At 46.1% G+C, this 20,000-nt stretch overlaps 2 protein-coding genes and 1 pseudogene across 5 annotated transcripts in view; 1 reads left to right on the top strand and 2 right to left on the bottom strand.

Annotated features, from left to right (window-relative positions):
- The window catches only part of LOC143280109 (sodium-dependent lysophosphatidylcholine symporter 1-B-like), a 41,733-nt gene extending 31,704 nt beyond the window's left edge, over positions 1 to 10,029 (top strand). For all 3 annotated transcript variants that reach the window (XM_076584655.1, XM_076584656.1, XM_076584654.1), the window contains 6 exons: positions 1,072 to 1,155; positions 2,123 to 2,206; positions 3,344 to 3,459; positions 4,129 to 4,266; positions 6,169 to 6,345; positions 6,604 to 10,029. In XM_076584655.1, coding sequence (XP_076440770.1) covers positions 1,072 to 1,155; positions 2,123 to 2,206; positions 3,344 to 3,459; positions 4,129 to 4,266; positions 6,169 to 6,345; positions 6,604 to 6,916 — 912 coding nt within the window. In that variant the 3' untranslated portion in view covers positions 6,917 to 10,029. The remainder of the gene's footprint in view (positions 1 to 1,071; positions 1,156 to 2,122; positions 2,207 to 3,343; positions 3,460 to 4,128; positions 4,267 to 6,168; positions 6,346 to 6,603) is intronic.
- On the bottom strand, positions 7,519 to 17,857 carry LOC143280110 (UDP-glucose 4-epimerase-like). Its single transcript, XM_076584658.1, has 7 exons — positions 17,735 to 17,857; positions 13,784 to 13,960; positions 13,324 to 13,504; positions 10,651 to 10,736; positions 10,076 to 10,159; positions 8,463 to 8,577; positions 7,519 to 7,646 (listed from the first exon to the last, which is right to left on the bottom strand). Exons 1-7 carry the CDS (start codon positions 17,828 to 17,830, stop codon positions 7,579 to 7,581), a joined length of 807 nt encoding a protein of 268 aa, XP_076440773.1. The 5' UTR covers positions 17,831 to 17,857; the 3' UTR covers positions 7,519 to 7,578.
- A 1,112-nt stretch (positions 17,858 to 18,969) lies between these two features.
- LOC143280378 (UDP-glucose 4-epimerase pseudogene) overlaps positions 18,970 to 20,000 on the bottom strand; it is a 7,835-nt pseudogene continuing 6,804 nt past the window's right edge. Inside the window, exon 3 of the transcript XR_013055012.1 lies at positions 18,970 to 19,067. The product of XR_013055012.1 is annotated as a UDP-glucose 4-epimerase pseudogene (transcript). The remainder of the gene's footprint in view (positions 19,068 to 20,000) is intronic.

Genomic DNA, 20,000 nt, shown 5'->3' with positions numbered 1-20,000 from the left:
GTATGCCGATGAGCACGCCGGCATGACAAGATGGGTTTCAGTTTCAGTTTTAGTTTCGCAAGGAGGCATCACTGCGTTCACCACATCTGCTTGCTAGATGCCTGACAGCAGCATAACCCAACGCGCCAGTCAGACCCGCTTTGACATATATATATATATATATATGTGTGTGTGGGTGTGTGGGTGGGTGTGTGGTGTGTGTGCCTATCAGAGTGGATTTCTTCTTCAGAATTTTATCAGAGGACAACACTTTCGTTGCCATCGGTTCATTTTTCAGTGCGCCAAGTGTGTGCTACACACAGGACCTTGGTTTATCGTTTCATCCGAACGACTAGACGCTTTGTCTGATTTTCCTGTCAAGCTTGGGAGAAAGGGCAGAGGGCGGGAATTGAACCCAGACCTTCACGGACACGGTGTCGGCAGACAAGCGCCATAACCATAATTATTATCTTTACCGGTAGAAAACTTGGGGGTGTTGATAGAAAGGTGACGAGTTTAGAAATGCTTGGAGCAGTGTAGGAGTGAAGGGGGAAGTCTCTGTGGATGGATGGTGGGGGACAGGGAGAGGATGAGAGAGGACGGAGTGATTTGGAAAATGATCATGGACGAACCCATCTACAGAGGGAGAGAGAGAGAGAGAGAGGGAGGCGGACGTAGATGTCAGCGATACTGATGAGTAAAAACATAAGAGACGCCAATTCCTAATTTCGTCATTATGTACTTAGTCAAATGTCTGTCAATACGTATAAACTTATAAACTAGAACACTTAAGTTATTGATCGCTGTGTATACATTGAGTCTGTCACTGTCTTGGACATGTTTCTTATTGGTACATTTAACAGCAGAGAGCATGCAACGATATTGGGTATATGTCTTTCTTACCATAGACGACACCCGCACACACACACACACACACACCGACACACACACACACACACACACACACACACACCCTTCACCTTTCACCCCACACCCTTCTCTTTCGATAATTAGCAGTGTTGGGGAAGAAAACCACTCTGTCCCAGTCTCTGTGAAATGCGATTTCAGACATGGACTGACTTGTTTTTGCAGGTTATCCAGGGAAACATATTGCTATACTGCACACATTCGTTGAAAATGGGCGACAAGTTTTCCATGTTTCTCATCGTTTCAATGGTGAGTGCATCTCTTGTGGAAAAAACAGGGAGCTGTTGTATCGCTTATTTAAAGTTTCGTTTCCTTTTTGTCTGAAATGAAAGGGCAGGTTTTGTTGATTAGTGTTCATAAGCGTTCATTGTCCGTGAATTTCTATTTCCTTTATTGTTCTGTTTGTATGTTGCACTGTTCACTTATTACCATTGTATAAGTGCAAGTCTCTTCCATTCTCTTCTTTGTTCTGTCAATCGCTGTGTGTGTGTGTGTGTGTGTGTGTGTGCGCGCGCGCGCGCCGCGGTCACTCACACGTCGGGACTGATGACGATGCATTCGAACAGAAATGTTAACTTGTGTTCTTCTATTGGAACGCACAAATATGAAAAAAAAAAGAAGTAAAGTAAAGGTGAGAGAAACGAAAATCCATTTATTTAATTCTTGATTGTGTTGATAACACGTAACAACACAGCACCCAGTCCATTCCAGTGTGACAGATAGCCTACACGTGATAAACGAACTGATTTGATTTGCATTTTAAGTTAGATTAGGGGGTTGTCAGATTAAAGTGTTAACGGTTCGTTGTGAGTTCTAATATTGAAGATGGTAGATTTTTTTTTTTTTTCGTTTGTTGTTGTTGTGTTTTTTTGTTTGTTTGTTTGGTTGGGTTTTTTTTGGGTTTTTTTGTGTGTGTGTGTGGGGGGGTGGGGGGGTGGGGGGGGGATGGAGCGGGATGGGGGTTAAAATCGTCTTCTGAGCTCTTTTATTGAAGTTTTTTTCTTTATATCCGGTCTGAACATTTTTTTCTTTTGTAAAATAGATACTTGTTCACCAGCGTTAGCAAGTATCGTCGTGTGTGTGTGTGTGTGTGTGTGTGTGTGTGTGTGTTGGTGTGTTGGTGTTGGTGTTGTGTTGCTGTTTTGTTGTGTGTGTAAAGCTAGGATTTGCCCATCATTCATCTTGTGTAGCAGTTTGCGTCAATCGTGTGTTGCAGTCTGTATCAATAGTCTTCATGCCTGCGTGGCAGTTCGTTGTACTACGTTTTGGTAAAAAGACGGCCTACGCAGCTGGATTGATGGTGAGTGCGTGGACACTTTTTCCTGTTGCATGAACATTGATTTCAAACACGGATTTTTTTTTTTTGATTTTTTTTTTTGGTGTGTGCATGTACCATCCTCTCTCTCTAGTAGTAGTAGTAGCAGTGGTAGTAGTAGTAAAATGAGCAGTAGCAGATCAATTCAGTTCAGTTACTCAGGAGACACCATAGATCCATACACAATACACACCACCACATCTAAACAGATGCCTGATCAGCAGCATAGGCTTAGTCAGGCCATGAGAGAAAAGGAGAATGCTACCGCCCTCAGAAAGATCTGACCTTGCAATGATCGTTTCTTGCCGCTGTGGCGTCCTCCTGGGAATGCAGAAATACCAGTAGTAGGCGCAGTAGCTGAGTGGTTAAGGCGTTGGACTTTCAATCTGAGGGTCCTGGGTTCGAATCTCGGTAAAGGCGCCTGGTGGATAAAAGGTGATTTTTCCGATCTGCTAGGTCAACATATGAGCAGACCTGCTAGTGCCCGATTCCCCATCGTGTGTATACGCACGCAGAAGATCAAATATGCACGTTTAAGATCCTGAAATCTATGTCAGCGTTCGGTTGGTTATGGAAAATGGGCGACAAGTTTTCCATGTTTGTCATAGTTTTATTGGTGAGTGCATCTCTTGTACATGGTCTGGACGCTAGTCATTCGGATGAGACGATAAACCAAGGTCCCGTGTGCAACATGCACGTAGCGCACGTCAAAGAACCCACGGCAACAAAAGGATTGTCCCTGGCAAAATTATATAGAAAAAATCCACTTCGACAGGAAAACAAATTTTTTTTAATGCATGCAGGAAAAAGGGGTGGTGCTCTCAGTGTAGCGACACGCTCTCCTTGGGGAGAGTAGCCCGAATTTCATAAAGAGAAATCTGTTGTGACAAAGATGAGTAATACAATACAATACAGTACTCAAGGTCTGTTTACACACGTTATCCTTAGAACTTGGTCTCCTACCGAGGATAGGCACTATTTAAGTATCCATATAAAAAATCAATCATAAGTAGTAGTAGTAGTAGTTGTAGCAGTAGTAGTAGTTAAAGTCTCTTTACACGCGTGATACCAGACGCACGCACGGGGTGATGATGGTGCATGATGCCAGTGTCAGTTGTGCAGCTGCTGGTGCCCACCAACACGTCGCTGATGTACCTGCCAGAGGACAACGTGCCCGCTTTCATGGCCGTCATCGTCTGTGCAGGTCTCGGCATCTCTGTCGCCATGCTGTTGCCATGGTAGGACTCTGTGTGGATGGGTGGGTGTGTGTGTGGGGGGGGGTTATGACGGGGTGGCGGCGGGGCGTCGCGCGAGCGTGCGTGCGTGCGTGCGTGCGTGTTAGCCTTCCTATGAAGTATTCATGTCCAAAGACTGTAATTCTCGTTTTGTAACTCGTTTTCTGTAGGCAAACGGGTACTGTTAAGGAATTGTAATGTTGCGTAAGACATTCATCTCGAGCATAAAAAAATGTTACGTTATTTTACTCCCAGTATGCACACATTCTGATAAATCTCGTTGTGTTTTGGATTCTGTTTTCTGAAGTCTCCTCTGTCCTGAAAGGTGCCACACGTTGTTTAAATCTTGAATCATGTGTGAGAACGCGCGCGCGCGCGCGCGTGTGTGTGTGTGTGTACGTGTGCGCGCGCGCGCGTGTGTGTGTAAGAGAGAGAGAGTGTGTGTGTGTGAGAGAGAGAGAGTGTGTGTGTGTGTGTGTGTAGGTAACCAGTGTGTTGAAAAATCATTAGAGTGTGTATGCGTATGTGTGTGTGTGCACGCGCGCGAGTAACCAGTGTGTTAAATATTTCCCACATCTATACCAGTCTAGCTGTGAACACAGCCCCAAGGTGGTGTGTAGCGGTGGGCGGGGCGGAAAGCCTGAACCAGGTGTCGGTCCTGTGTGTGTCCAGGTCCGTGCTGCCTGACGTGCTGGATCTCTTCATGCTGGAGAAGAAGATGAGGAAGGACGCCATCTTCTACGCCTTATACGTCTTCTTCAACAAGCTGGCCGTGGGCTTTGCCCTGGCCTTCTCCCAGATGGCCCTGGCGTGAGTCTCCTGTCTGTACGTCTGCTTGTCTGCACGTTTGTCTTGTCTGTTCACCCGTCTGTTTTGTCTGTCCACCCGTTTGTATTCCTTCTCATGATCAGACTGGTTGAGGGTTCGTTTCGGGTTTTTGTTTTTTTCCGATGGCTCTGGTATGACTTAGGCATCTGTCCGTGTGTCTTCGTTCTGTGAAGTCTTCACAGTGTAGTCTGTTGTTGACTTCGACATCTGTCCTTATGATGTCTTCGTTCTGTGAAGTCTTCACAATGTAGTCTGTTGTTGACTTCGACATCTGTCCTTATGATGTCTTCGTTCTGTGAAGTCTTCACAGTGTAGTCTCTCTTCAGGAAGGGCTGAGAACAAGACATACGCTGTTCCGTGTTTCCCAGCATAGGAGGCTTGAAAACAGGCATTTATTATCCCATGTTTTTAGCTGGGAAGTCAAAAGGACACGTTTATTGTCCTGTGGTTTCATTGTGGGAAGCTGCTTCAGAACAGTTTTTCCTGTCCTTTGTTTAGGACTTGGGGCTTAAAATCATTGCCCTGACAACGTTTTATTCTTTTTATTTTTGTTTTGAGGCAGGGGTGGAAATTAACACAAGACATTTTCCCATTCCTTTTTGGAAAGTCGGCAATTTTTTTTTTTTTTCGGGGAAAGAGGCAAACTTATTGTTTATCTTCAGGGTGTGAGGCTGCATATTTTCGGGGGGGCGCTACATGTTTTCAGGGTGGGGGGTAGGTTTTTCGGTTTCAGGGTGGGGATGCAGCACATTTATCAGGGTGGGGAGGCTACATGTTTTCAGGGTGGGGAGGCTGCATGTTTTCAGGGTGGGAGGCTACATGTTTTCAGGTGGGGAGGCTACATGTTTTCAGGGTGGGGAGGCTACATGTTTTCATCGTGGGAGGCCACATGTTTTCAGGGTGGGGAGGCTACATGTTTCCAGGGTGGGAGGCTACATGTTTTCAGGTGGGGAGGCTACATGTTTTGAGGGTGGGAGGCCACATGTTTTCAGGGTGGGGAGGCTACATGTTTTCAGGGTGGGGAGGCTGCATGTTTTCATTGTGGGGAGGCTACATGTTTTCAGGGTGGGAGGGATGCTACATGTTTTCAGGGTGGGATGCTACATGTTTTCAGGGTGGGAGGCTACATGTTTTCAGGGTGGGGAGGCTGCATGTTTTCAGGGTGGGATGCTACATGTTTTCAGGGTGGGGAGGCTACATGTTTTCAGGGTGGGAGGCTGCATGTTTTCAGGTGGGGAGGCTGCATGTTTTCAGGGTGGGAGGGATGCTACATGTTTTCAGGGTGGGAATGCTACATGTTTTCATCGTGGGATGCTACATGTTTTCAGGGTGGGAGGGATGCTACATGTTTTCAGGGTGGGGATGCTACATGTTTTCAGGGTGGGAGGCTGCATGTTTTCAGGGTGGGGATGCTACATGTTTTCAGGGTGGGAGGGATGCTACATGTTTTCAGGGTGGGGATGCTACATGTTTTCAGGGTGGGAGGCTAGATGTTTTCAGGTGGGGATGCTGCATGTTTTCAGGGTGGGAGGGATGCTACATGTTTTCAGGGTGGGAATGCTACATGTTTTCAGGGTGGGAGGCTAGATGTTTTCAGGTGGGGAGGCTGCATGTTTTCAGGGTGGGAGGCTAGATGTTTTCAGGGAGGGAGGCTGCATGTTTTCAGGGTGGAGATGCTACAAGATGGGGAGGGTACATGTTTTCAGGGTGGGTGGCTACAAGTTAGAGAGGGTACATGTTTTCAGGGTGGGTGGCTACAAGTTAGAGAGGGTACATGTTTTCAGGGTGGAGATGCTACAAGATGGGGAGGGTACATGTTTTCAGGGTGGAGAGGCTTTATGTTTTCAGGGTGGGTGGCTACAAGATGGAAGACTTTGTTTTCAGGGTGGGTGGCTACGAGACGGGTAAGTGTGAGCAGTCGGAGGAGGTGGGAAGGACGCTGCGTTTACTGCTGACCCCTGGCCCAGTGGTCTGCCTACTCGTCGCCCTCATCTGTCTCTGGTTCTACCCCATCGACGAAACCAAACGCCTGCAGATCAAACAGGACACTGTGCTTTACCAGTGAGTCTGCTGCTGCCCTTCTCTTTGCGGGCGTGGGTGTGTGGGGTTGGGCTGGGTGGCTTGTCATTGTCAGTACCTTGTTCAAGTATGAGTGGAACTGTGTGTAGTACGAAGCTGCCAGTTGAGAACCATTGACGCCCCTCCCACCTCTCGTGAGGATTCCAGTCAGATGTTGCTTACCAGTTTTTCCTTTCGGTTTGTCAATTTTTTCCTTCAGTCGACAGAAACATAATGCTAACATGTTTCTGTTGTTGACAGGGAACGATCCAGATCGCAACTCACAGAATCCCAAGCCACGATGAGCTATGAAAGCATCACTGTGCCAGCATCTAAAAACATTGTGCCATCATCTGGACAACAGCACTGGCTTCTGAACAAGCTGAAGTCAGTAGATGTAGACGTGCGTGCGTTTTTGTTTTACAATCGGGTAAAGATCTTTTTTTTTCAGAAAAGGAGGGGGGGGGGGGGGGGTGTTCAGATGAGAAAAACATACATGCAAAAGCGATTAGCATTAATTCTGACGCAAGAATGTGTCAGCCTTGTTGCACACAGACAGACACAGGAATATTAAATATGACTAAACACAAAGTCGCTTGTACAGACATATTACCCCATGGAGTCAAACTAGTCATGTACATAAAATCAGCATGTAGGTGTTGCACAAGATAAGTTGCAGTGCAACTTTGTCATGCGCATGAAAACTTGTGTGTAGATGGCTTTGAAGTATGGCGAACAAGTAAAATGCATGTACTTCGTGTGAAGCCTTCTCGTCCATAAACATATCTAAACTGTGCAGCTGCCACTGTTAAATAGTTCAAATTCTGAACTTATGCAACCGATTATCTTGTAAACCATTGTAAATCCCAGGTTATTATAGCATTGGTGTACCCAATTTTAAAACAAAAAATAGCCTAAATAAGGACCATTGGCGATGTGGTTCATACGCAATTGCAACTAACTGTTGCTGGAGTGTTCGCAAAGACCTGTATATTAATATTCAATGTTAGACTATGGGCAACACACGCAGTGTGATTGGTCTACCATTTACTCGGCATCTTGAAGGCAAAAAAGACAACCACGATGCTTCAAAGCATATCCATATGACAAGGAAAACGTCCACAATTTGCACAGGAAATAAAAGCAGTATGCCAGCGGAACTGACGGTTTTTAACGTGCGCACGATGGGAGCAGCAGTGAGTTCTCTGTCTTCAGTTGTGTAGGAGTTGTTGCCCTTCATTCGTTGTCCGGTTTTCCTTGATATCCATACGGGTTTTTGGACTGGAAGTTCCACAGCGCGAGACCTGAAACAGCACTGGTCGGCATGGTGTATACTGATGTACCGATATTGTTTTACATGTGTAGCCCCCTCATCACGTAAAGAGGAAGGTGGCAGAATGGTTAAGACGTCTATTGGCCTATCAGTGTCCGAATCTCGGTCTACCCCTTTCAAGTTTGATTCTTGTCAAACTGAGCATCGAGTCATTCAGATGAGACGATAAACCGAGGTAATATCTGAAGCGCGCTCTGAAAAAATACCCTATGACAAGGTCGTCCTCTGGCAAAATTGTGGATAAGGAATCCACCCCGATAGGAAGACAGATATAAATGCATGCCGTCAAGGTCTTGCCAGCGTTGGGGTATGCTACTGGTCAGTGGTCTAGTGGTTAGGATTTCGCGCTCTCACCGCGACGGCCGGGGTTCAATTCCCCGCTTGGGAATTTTTTTTGGCAGATGTGGTGTAGCGTATATGGATTTGTCCGAACTCAGTGACGCCTCCTTGAGCTACTGAAACTGAAACTGAAACTACTGGTCAGGCATCTGCCAACATGTGTAGCGTATATGGATTTGTCCGAACACAGTGACGCCTCCTCGAGAAAAAAACAATTAATTGCACTGTTTCTGGTGCTTCACGAGGCGTCTTCATCACTTAAAATGAATGCTCGAAGCCTCGTTCACTATCCCTCGATCTGTTATCGCATATAGTTTTCTGCAAACGCTATTTAAAAACACCTTTGCATTTTCCCCTTTTTTACGCATCTGCCTAATGCTCAGTCACGCGTTTTTAATGCTCTTTTCCACACACACACACACACACACATACACACACAATCACTTACACATTTCTTTGAGCCCTCTCTCCGTCTTCCATCCCAGTTCTCTGCCCGCTTTGGAGGCATCGGCAATCATTGTGTCCACATCTCCCTCTCGGCGCCCCACGATCTTGTAGGGAATCTGGGGAGAAGAAACCATCTCGTGAGTGTGGCGGGCCCCGATGCCTAACTGTACTGTGATCTCCAAAAGTGAAAGGAACGATACATCGTGTTCGACTATGATGAGCAGAGCCCGACAGGAATGTAAATGTTTCACCGAGATTATAAAAAAACAAAAAATCTAACGTGCCTTCCACACGGGTTCCTCGATGCGATGATTAGAACTGAAGGGCGGGGGGCGGGGGCTTCTCGTCTGTCATTAGAAACCTGTATGGACCTTGACTAAGAACTGTTATCCTTATAACTCTTGGCGGCCAGCACTGTTGGGGTGGGGGGTGGGGGTGCGGGGGGAGTATCAGCTGAGCGACATGCACGATCCTCGGGCAACTTGACCTTGTTCCTCAGTCAAGCCCTCGGCCCTGGTAAAAATAGTGCACGGCTCTGCTTCACTCCCACATGGATTGCGGGCCCTGCAGGACAACAGAGGCTCAACCCCACCTTCTCTGATTGGGGCCTTTCTGGAAATGTTCCACCTTTGACTGGAGCCCCGTAGAAAAATGGTGCACACCTCTACCCATCATTCTCTACGATTGGGTTCCTATAGAATAGCGCACCCCTCTATCCTCTGTGATAGAAGCCCAATAGAATGGTGCTTGGCTCTGCCTGTGTCCTTTCTAAAAGCCCAATAGACAGTGTTTAGCTCTATCCTGTGTCCTTTATGACAAAAGCCCAATAGAATAGCACACGCCTCAATGTTCTTTATGACAAAAGCCCGATAGAATAGCACACGCCTCTACCTGTGTTCTGTATGACAAAAGCCCGATAGAACAGCACACGCCTCTACCTGTGTCCTTTATGACAAAAGCCCGATAGAATAGCACACGCCTCTACCTGTGTCCTTTATGACAAAAGCCCGATAGAATAGCACACGCCTCTATGTTCTTTATGACAAAAGCCCGATAGAATAGCACACACCTCTACCTGTGTCCTCTATGACAAAAGCCCGATAGAATAGCACACACCTCTACCAGTGTCCTCTATGACAAAAGCCCGATAGAATAGCACATATCTCAACCCTCTATGACAAAAGCCCGACAGAATAGCACACGCCTCCACCCTGTATCCTCTATGCATAAGAACCCAACAGAATAGTGCTCGGCTGTACCTACAAAATTTTTAAGAGCTCGATAGAATCAGTCTGGGCTCTGCCTGTGTCCTTTATGATAAGAGCCCAATAGTAAAGTTATCAGTTGTACCTACATCCTTTATTATACAAGCTGCTCAAAAGAATAAAGCTCGGCTCTACCCGCATCCTTTGTAAGATCCCATCAAAAAACTCGACTGTGCACTGTACCTTTATCCATTATGATAAGAGCCCTTTAGAATTGTGCACATCTCGCATTACGAAATCGGATCACAATCACATCATTTACCAGTTGTACTCCATCCACCTTGGCGAATACAAAATGCATACTGCCTTTTGTTCAGTTTCGTGTACACGAATGCACGCACATTCTTACCTTCTGTCCCGTGTGTTTCTCAAAGGCGTTGATGATCTCCAGGACCGATATTCCCTTCCCAGTTCCCAGATTGTAAATCTTGGGCTGTCAACACACACACACACACACACACACACACAAGTTTAACTCTTCTTACAAGCGACTTATTTATTTGATCAACACCAGTCAAAGAGAATGTCAATGGTCTGAGTAATTCTTTTTTTTTTTCCAAAACGTGAATATTAAAATTTTGGCAATACATGTACTTTTTTTTTTTTACACCGGTTCTTTAATGTATAATCTTGACTAGCTGTGACTGGGTTAAAATTATTCTTTATGCCAATATCGATGGACATATCTGCATTGCTTATTACAGGTACATTATATAACAATAAAACTCAGGTTTAAAAAAAGAAAAGAAGTAAATTTGACAAGACACAGAAACTTACGGTGAAGTGCACCAGGGCACTCGCATGTCGCATGTAAATTGCACACAGATCTCTCAATGCGAGAGCATGTGCGTGTTTAAAGAGAGATGTTTATGCGACACACGCACACAGTGTGGTATGACCATCAACGTGTCGCATTCAACATACCTGCTCGCCGCTGTTCTCGTCGATCTTTTTCATGGCCGCCAGATGGCCTTTGGCGAGGTCAACCACGTGCACGTAATCGCGAACTCCTGCGACATCACAGAAAAAACAAAGTTCCACGTTCATGTACAGGTTCTGGGACAACGGCAAAATTGGGGTAGTAGGGAAAGGGAGGGTGAATGATGGATTAAGGAGCAGGCTGATTCCGTCAAACTGAACTCTGCAGTTTTAGTGATTTTAACTCATTTGCTATTTTAAGATTTTAAACTCATTTCATTTGCTGATTTTATGCACATACCACTTTGATGTGGGAGTATTATTCGGCGTGTAAGGGTAAACCCATTCTCCTGTGATAAGATCAACAACCAACAGTGAATTTACAAGCTGGGGAAGAGAAGCATAATACTACTTCACGTCTGTTATTTTCTGCTGGATGTGGAGACTGCAATGAAAGTGTGCATATGAGATTTCTACAGAGTGTGTTGTACAAAGAAATTTGACCTATTTCAATATCATGTACATTATTCAATGAGAAGAAAAGAGTTATGAATAAATGCATATTACAAACACTCTCGTGTGAGGTGTTGTATGGTGTTGTGTCAGTATATTGCAAGTTCTATTACTCTTTTCGTCACAACAGATTTCTCTGTGTGAAATTTGGGCTGCTCTCCCCAGGGTGAGCGCGTCGCTGCACTGAGAGTGCCACCCTCTTTTCCTGACTGCAGTTGGATTTGTTTTCCTATCGGAGTGGATTTTTCTACAGAATTCTGCCAGGGAGAACCCTTTTGTCGCCATGGGTTCTTTTACGCGCGCTAAGTGGATGCTGCATACATGACCTCGTTTTATCGTCTCTTCCAAATGACTAGTATCCAGACCACCACTCGAGGTATGACCAGAATGGACGAACAAACAGCGGCAAGACCAAGAGCCGAGCTTCTAACTTGACCCTAAAGGCTTTTGTCGTAAAACTCAAATAACCCAACAGCCCTGACAAAAAGATACGAATCGTGGCACCAACATCGTTATTACCAGACTTGGTATAAATTAGGCGCCTAACTCCCTGAGGGTCAGGGTTTGAATCCCACTCTCGCCCTTTCTCCCAAGTTTGACTGGAAAATCGAACTGAGCGTCTAGTCGTTCGGGTGAGACGATAAAAAGAACCCATGGCAACGAGAGTGTTGTCCTCTGGCAAAATTCTGCAGAATAAATCCACTCTGATAGGTACTACAAATATATATATGCATGCACTCAAGGCCTGACTAAGCGCGTTGGGTTATGCTGCTGGTCAGGCATCAGCCTAGCAGATGTGGTGTAGCGTGGTGTACATGGATTTGTCCGAACGCAGTGAAGCCTCCTTGAGAAACAAACTCTGTGACGTGCAAGTCATTCAGGTGAAATGATACACCGTGGCTTCAGCTGCGGCACAGTACTGCCGGTAACGTCAGAAATACAAAAGAAGAATTATCCCCGGTCATTAACGTTACAAGATTAAAAGTAACAGAACCAAAACTTCACACGACATTGCCTTGTGTAGCTTTACCCCCTCCCCCTGAAAACATGAGACACGACACGGCAGAAGGCCCTCTCACCAGTGCCGTCAGGTGTGTCGAAAGTCCTGCCTGTGCTGTCAGGTGTGTCAAAGTCTTGCCTGTGCTGTCAGGTGTGTCAAAGTCCTGCCTGTGCTGTCAGGTGTGTCAAAGTCCTGCCTGTGCTGTCAGGTGTGTCAAAGTCTCACCAGTGCCGTCATGTGTGTCAAAGTCTTGCCTGTGCTGTCAGGTGTGTCAAAGTCTCACCAGTGCCGTGATGTGTGTCAAAGTCTTGCCTGTGCTGTCAGGTGTGTCAAAGTCTCACCAGTGCCGTCAGGTGTGTCAAAGTCTCACCAGTGCCGTCATGTGTGTCAAAGTCTCACCAGTGCTGTCATGTGTGTCAAAGTCTTGCCTGTGCTGTCAGGTGTGTCAAAGTCTCACCAGTGCCGTCAGGTGTGTCAGTCATGTGTGTCAAAGTCTTGCCTGTGCTGTCAGGTGTGTCAAAGTCTCACCAGTGCCGTCAGGTGTGTCAAAGTCTCACCAGTGCCGTCAAGTGTGTCAAAGTCTTGCCTGTGCCGTCAGGTGTGTCAAAGTCTCACCAGTGCCGTCAGGTGTGTCAAAGTCTCACCAGTGCCGTCATGTGTGTCAGTCTCACCAGTGCCGTCATGTGTGTCAAAGTCTTGCCTGTGCTGTCAGGTGTGTCAAAGTCTCACCAGTGCCGTCAGTTGTGTCAAAGTCTCATCAGCGCCGTCAGGTGTGTCAAAGTCTTGCCTGTGCTGTCAGGTGTGTCAAAGTCTTGCCTGTGCTGTAAGGTGTCAAAGTCTGACCGGTGCCGTCAGGTGTGTCAAAGTCTCACCAGTGCCGTCAGGTGTATTAAAGATCACCTATACCGTCAGGTGCGTGTCAAAGTCTCACCTGTACCGTCAGGTGTGTGTCAAAGATCACCTGTACCGTCAGGTGTGTCAAAGTTTCTTCAGTGCCGTCAGGTCTGTCAAAGATCACCTATACCATCAGGTGTGTGTCAAAGTCTCATCTGTGCCGTCAGGTGTGTCAAAGATTACCTGTAACGTCAGGTGTGTCAAAGTCTTACCTGTGTCGTCAGGTGTGTCAAAGTCTTACCAGTGCCGTCAGGAATCAAAGTCTCTCTCACCTGTGCCGTCAGGTGTGTCGAAGTCGTTGCCGAACACCTCCACCTCCTTCCTGCGGCCCACAGCCACCTGCGCCACGAAGGGCATGATGTTGTAGGGCACCCCCATGGGTTCCTCCCCCACGATGCCAGACTCGTGCGCCCCCACGGGGTTGAAGTAGCGCAGGAAGATCATGTTCCACTTCTGTTGGACACAAGTCAAGGCACACGCGTTCGGTTAGCGATACCTGCAGGATGCATCATTCAGAAGAGAGTGCTTTCATCCTCTTCACACACACACACGCGCACACACACACACACACACACACACACACACACAGAGTCGCAGTAACCGCATCTTACACCACCTTGACCACAACCATCACTATCTCTCTGCATAACCTGCGATAAATAAAATGAATAAATAAATGAATAAATAACACGAATCGCAATCTACCACCGCCACCACCAAGTACGAACGTACCGGGTCCACAGTGCACACGTCCCTGAAGATGTTCTCGATGAAGAACTTGGTGCGCCCATATGGACTGGTGCAGCCCCCAGTCTCCAGGGTCTCCACCAGCGGCAGAACCTTCGGGGGCCCGTACACCGTAGCGGAACTGGAGAAGATGAGATTGTACACGTTGTTGTCTGCCATCACCTGGACACACACAGGACAAGACGGTCACGGTGGTGTTTGGCTCGATTTGGGTGATCAGATAGATCTGTGTCAATTGGGTTAAAAGATGTCACGTGCCTAAGAATACGAGGAAGCGGTTGTACGGAAAAGGGACTTGAGCGAAGTGTCTGGGCTGCTGTGCCCTTACGATGTATTGCATGTCGTGTGTGCTTCTGAGAGACTGCTTGTGCGGGGAATAGACAAAGTTTCAGTTTCAGTTTCAGTTGCTCAAGGAGGCGTCACTGCGCTCGGACAAACCATATACGCTACACCACATCTGCCAAGCAGATGCCTGACCAGCAGCGTAACCCAACGCGCTTAGTCAGGCCTTGAGAAAAAAAAAGAAAAAAAAAAAAAAAAAAAAAAAAAAAAAAAAGGGGGGGGGGGGGGGGGGGGAATAAATAATAGATAAGCTTACATAAATAAATAAATAAATAAATAATAATTATAATATAGAAAAAGGTAGTAGTAATAATAATAGTAATACTAATAAAATGATAATAATAAAAAATAAATAAATAAATAAATAAGACAACAATGGTGATAATTAAGCGAATGAATGTAAAATATGACGACACACATTCACACATACACCCACACATGCATAACAGAAATGCACCAAACATGCAGTTTCACAGATATGAAAGTACAGTCAAATACATATAAACGTACATGAGCTCCAACACACACACACACACACACACACATTACCTTGCACCTCCTCCAACCCCCTCCTCCACACACTCATTTCTAGCCTACGTATCGCAGCTTCCACGGCACACACACACACACACACACACACGCACGCAAACACACACTCACAGAGATGAACACTTACTTGTACAAGCACACACATATACGCCCATATCTCCCACCCCCAACCCCCACACATATATACAAAGATATATATATATATATATATATATATATATATATATATATATATATATACACACACACACCCGTACACAGATCTCTCCTGACACTTGTGTACACTTACACTCTCGCGCATTCACAAACGCACTCAAAAACACAGACCCACACAAACACACACATCCACACACGCACACGCACAGAGGCTGCCAAGAGGGATGGGAAAAGATCTCTGATGCCAAGAACGTGGCGTCTAGTGTGTTGCTCAGTCTATTGTATTTGGAAAGGCCCACAGAGACTCTGTTCCGTTTTGAAGAAATTTGCGCAATGTTGGTTTGGAAATGATGCCGATATTTGTTTGATTTGCAAAGCATCGTGCTCTACCTTTCATGTTAGACTTTCGGCCGCTCCCTCTCTCTGCTTTTATTTCTTTGAGGCGATCGATGGTGTGATGAAAGAAACAAAAGAATGGGAGAAAAACCCCAAAAACCTCAACCATCTATTCAACACAGTCATTTCACCCACTCTAGGAAGACATTGTCGGGAATGGCCAGAGGGCAAAACAGATGCGGAAGTGAAGCTACTCATAGAAGAAAACAGTAAAGAAGAGGACATCATCATATACACAGATGGCTCAGTCACCAAAGACCAGTCTGGTTGGGGATTCACTGCGAAACAAAATGGAAAAACAATTTGGGAAGAGAATGCTGCCTACAAAGTCACAACCTCCAGCCTAACGATGGAAGTTGAAGCTGCGACACATGCCCTCCAGTGGCTATCGTCCATCCATACGCCCGGAAACCAACATGCCATGATTCTAACCGACTCAATGAACCTCATACAGAAAATTGAAAACGGAATGGGAAGCCCAGAGTGGCATAAGGCAATGCGCAACTTTCAGATTAAAAAACTCACATGGTCATACTGCCCGGGACATGCAGGTGTTAAGGGAAATGAGCGAGCTGACAGACTTGCTGGTAACGCAACACCAACGAGCGGCCTACATCTAGGAAAATCGGAAATTCTCAGAAAAGTCAAAGAATACCAAAAAAAAAAGAATAGACAAAGTACAGTGGGGGGAAATCCATACACACACACAATAGCGCACCCTCACAGCATGCAGGCACGCACGGGTGTGTAACCTAATAGCAGCCGCACTAAAACACATACAGGTGTTTCATTTTAAATATTTGTGGTCTTAGAAATATGTTGGCAGACTTAACAAGGACCAGAGAGGGAGAGAGAGAAAGGGAGGGAGGGAGGGGGCGAGAGAATGTGTGTGCGTGCGTGCCAGTGTGAGTGTGCACGCGCGGCGTGCGCGCTTGCAATACTGTGTGCGCGTGGGTATGTATGTATGTATGTATGTATGTATGCATGATCATCATCATGTATGTATATATGTGTGTGTATATATATGTATGTATATATGTATATATATATATATGTGTGTGTGTGTGTGTGCGGTGTGTGTGTGTGTGTGTGTGTAGGCTACACACACACACACACATAAATAAATATATATACTGATACATACATACATACACAGAGAATACCCCCAACGTAGTACACGACAGTGATATTTAAGCCGCATTCGCGCACTTCGTCGTCACCTTAGGCTCGACACGAGCGCAACGAGCGTGTCGTTGGAGTCACGTCGTCTTGTCCCAAAGGTGGACGAAATAATTCAGATCCTGTTTACACAGATCAGTGATCACTGCCCGGCGCTGGCTGGGTCCACACTCCTTCAAAAACAAACCTTCACAGCTTCTAGACCCCAGCACCAAACACTTGGCCTTTAGGGCGCAAAGCGGTTTGTGAAACTTAGAAAGAATAAAAGGCACACAATTTGCGTTCGTTTCATTATATGATAAAGCATCACACTGAGGCCAATTTTTGTATATTTGCATATTCTCAGGTATTTGAGTGTGTGTTTTTGTTTTTGTTTTTTGTTGTTTTTTTCCTTCTTATCCATCTTCATCGTTTTCATTGCATGGCCTTCATGCCTCTGGTCCCCAAGGCTCCATACACAGCCATACTCGGTCTTGTTCCCGTCCAGTCACCACCGGCAATCCATACGCAACTGTCTGTGCTTGGTCACCACATGGCCACACACAGGGAGAGACTCTGCACTGCTGCGGAGTCCGACTTAGTTTTCTGTGGTGCCTGATCTAATTAAAAACATCAGAGCAGCACCCTCTAAGCCAAAAACTGACGATAATACCGTTTAGTCGTGGAACCAGACTGACTAAGCGTCTCCTTCGGGAAGCGGAGTGTTGGCCTAGAGGTAACGCAGTCCGCCTAGAAAGCGAGAGAATCTCGAGCGCACTGGTTCTAAATCCATAGTCGCCAGTATTTTCTCCCCCTCCACTGGACCGTGGGTGGTGGTCTTGACGCTGAGACGTTAAACCCAGGTCCCGTGTGCAGCATGCACTTAGCGCACGTAAAAGAAACCACGGCAACAGAAGGGTTGACCCTGATAAAATAATGTTTTAAAAAAATCCACTTCGATAGGAAAACAAAATTGCCGGAAGAAAAAACAAACACAAAAAAACACACACACAAAAGGGTGGCGCTCTTAGTGAAGAGACGCACTCTCCCTGGGGAGAGCCACCCGAATTACACATAGAGAAATCTGTTGTGACAAAGAGAGCAATACAAAGAGACCCATCGGTGAGAGCTGGTGCCGGTGGGGACCAATAGAGGATGAACCACTCCCAGAAGAGCGTGACAAGCCCCCCCCTCTAGAGGTACTACCCCTCCCGTGCACCCCCTAACCCCCAATACAATACAATACCACGTTCCTCAAACTACAGTCTCCCGTCAGTTGGCTCACACCACAGGACTGGAAGCCACGGGGACCTACAAGCACGAGTCCAGTCTTACCTCGATCAGGTTGATGGCGCTGAAGAGGTTGGCCTTGTAGCAGAAGAAGGGCCTCTTGCACGACTCGCCCACAGCCTTCAGACTGGCCATATGCATCACGCAGTAGATCTTGTGCTGCACAGGACAGTCCACACAGATACATACATACACACACACACACACACACACACACGAACATAAGCAAGCACGCATCTAATATCACTTAATGTGGATAGACATAAAATGAAATTGAACACACACACATCCACCGCTATCATGCGTTGGCTTCGGGTTCATCCACTCACACCATCATGTACATACTGTATAACAAAACCTGAGATCAAAACATTGCTGGGTTGGTTCCTACATGACAGAATCTGCCTCTGGGTTGACTCGATGTCTCTTGTCACCGTGTCTTTGTCTGCACTGCAAGTTGTGGCGCGGAATGCTGAACGTCACTAAAGTCGTGTGTGCTCGTCTTATGAGAACATCATCCCCATTGTTGATTGTTTAATACTGCACGGTCCTGGGTTTAATGAGATCCGTTCTCTTTCTCTGTGTGTGTGTGTGTGTTTTTTGTTTTTGTTGTTTTTTGCCAGTTTTGATTTTTGTCGTTAACAGTGCAATTTGTCTATTGTGTGGGAACGTTCCAGTCAGCTCCTACTGGATTCAACCTTACTCTCGCCTTCTCTCTCCCTGTCCATGAGTCACCATTGGAAAACAAATAAAACTGCAGGCAGAAAAAAAAGGGGTGTGGCGCTCTCAGTGTAGCGACGCGCTCTCCCTGGTGAGAGCAGCCCGAATTTCACACAGAGAAATCTGTTGTGACAAAACAAAAACAAAACAAAAAATAAAATAAATAAAAGAGAGTAATACAATTCAATACAATCAATACAAATCATGTCGCCCGGCAGCTTCTCTCAACCTCACACCTTCTTCCAACTATGGGGCACCACCCCGACTACCGAAACCATCCTGTTGGTGGCCCTTGAATTCTGAACATTATATACGCACGGACGTATATAGGTGTATAGATTCGTGTATATTACATGGTGGTGTTTTTCTGTTGTTGTTGTTGGTTGTTGTTGTTTTGGGGGGTCAATTTTTTTTTAATCGCTTCATCTTTGATCAGAAAGTTCTCTCCATGGGCTGTGCGACATGACTGATCTGACAGATTCACACCGGACATCGTGGAAGTCATGTGCACAAACATTCAAAAACTCCACGCCACGCCACGCCACGACACACAGACTGACCTTGTCAAAGACCTCCTGGATGGCCGCCTTGTTGACCAGGTCCACCTGTTAGCTGGCCACTGTCCGCCCCGTCATCTGCTCCACGCGACGTGTGCCCTCTGCGTGACACACGCGAACTGGTGTTAAAAAAACAAGTGGGGAGATTGTCCTAAAACACCACCTGTAAGAGAAAACAAAAATCTGAAAGAGCCGGTAAACTCGTCGCGCTTTAACCTTCGCTGGCTATCGTGGGTCGTACACGAACCAGAAGGGTACAAAAACGCAAATATCTCAGCCAATTCTTAATATTTTTCTACGAAATTTCTTTAATGCTTCCTACACCTAAAAGGCCAACTTCTGCCAAAAAGTGAGAAAAAAAAAATCATTAATTAGTTAATGAGTAATTAAAGGTGGCGTTTTAACTACACACGGACGCTTGTGTGGGTCGTGTATGACCCATGCTTTTCAAAGAGGAAAAAACGTGGTCACCCCTCGAAAGCTCGTGTGGGTCATGCACGACCCATACCTTTTTAATAGTGATTTCAGAAGGTTTAATTTGCAATTAGTGAAGGAAAATAAAGAAGTTTTACTTTCAATAGCCTCACTACCCCAATACTCTCACACTACTCCCACCTCCCCCACCCCCCTTCCCGCCCCGTCCCTTTCGCCTGTCTTCAGCTATAACCCCCTTCCAATCCTTTCTCTAACAGCATGTACCTGTGTGACTGAATGTCTTTGATTGTGCGTGTATAGGATGCTATGAGTCATCTCTCTCTCTCTCTCTCTCTCTCTCTCTGTCTCGCTGTCTGTATGTCTCTCTCTCTGTCTCAGTCTCGCTCTCTCTCTCTATCTCTGTGTGTATAAGTAGGGTTTGTATGTGTGTGCATGTGGTGTTATGCGTTTGTGCGTGTGATCAGTTGTGTGTGCGTGTGTGTGAGTGTGTGTGTGTGTGTGTATGTGCGTGTGTGTGAATGCATAAGCGTATGTTTCTTCTGAGTGTATGTGTTTGTGTGAGTCTGTGTGCGTGTGCGAGCGCATGTGTGTGTAATCAG

The sequence above is a fragment of the Babylonia areolata genome, chromosome 3, assembly GCF_041734735.1.
Source record: "Babylonia areolata isolate BAREFJ2019XMU chromosome 3, ASM4173473v1, whole genome shotgun sequence".
NCBI classification, from domain to species: Eukaryota; Metazoa; Mollusca; class Gastropoda; order Neogastropoda; family Buccinidae; genus Babylonia; species Babylonia areolata.
This window is presented reverse-complemented; position numbering and strand designations above follow the sequence as displayed.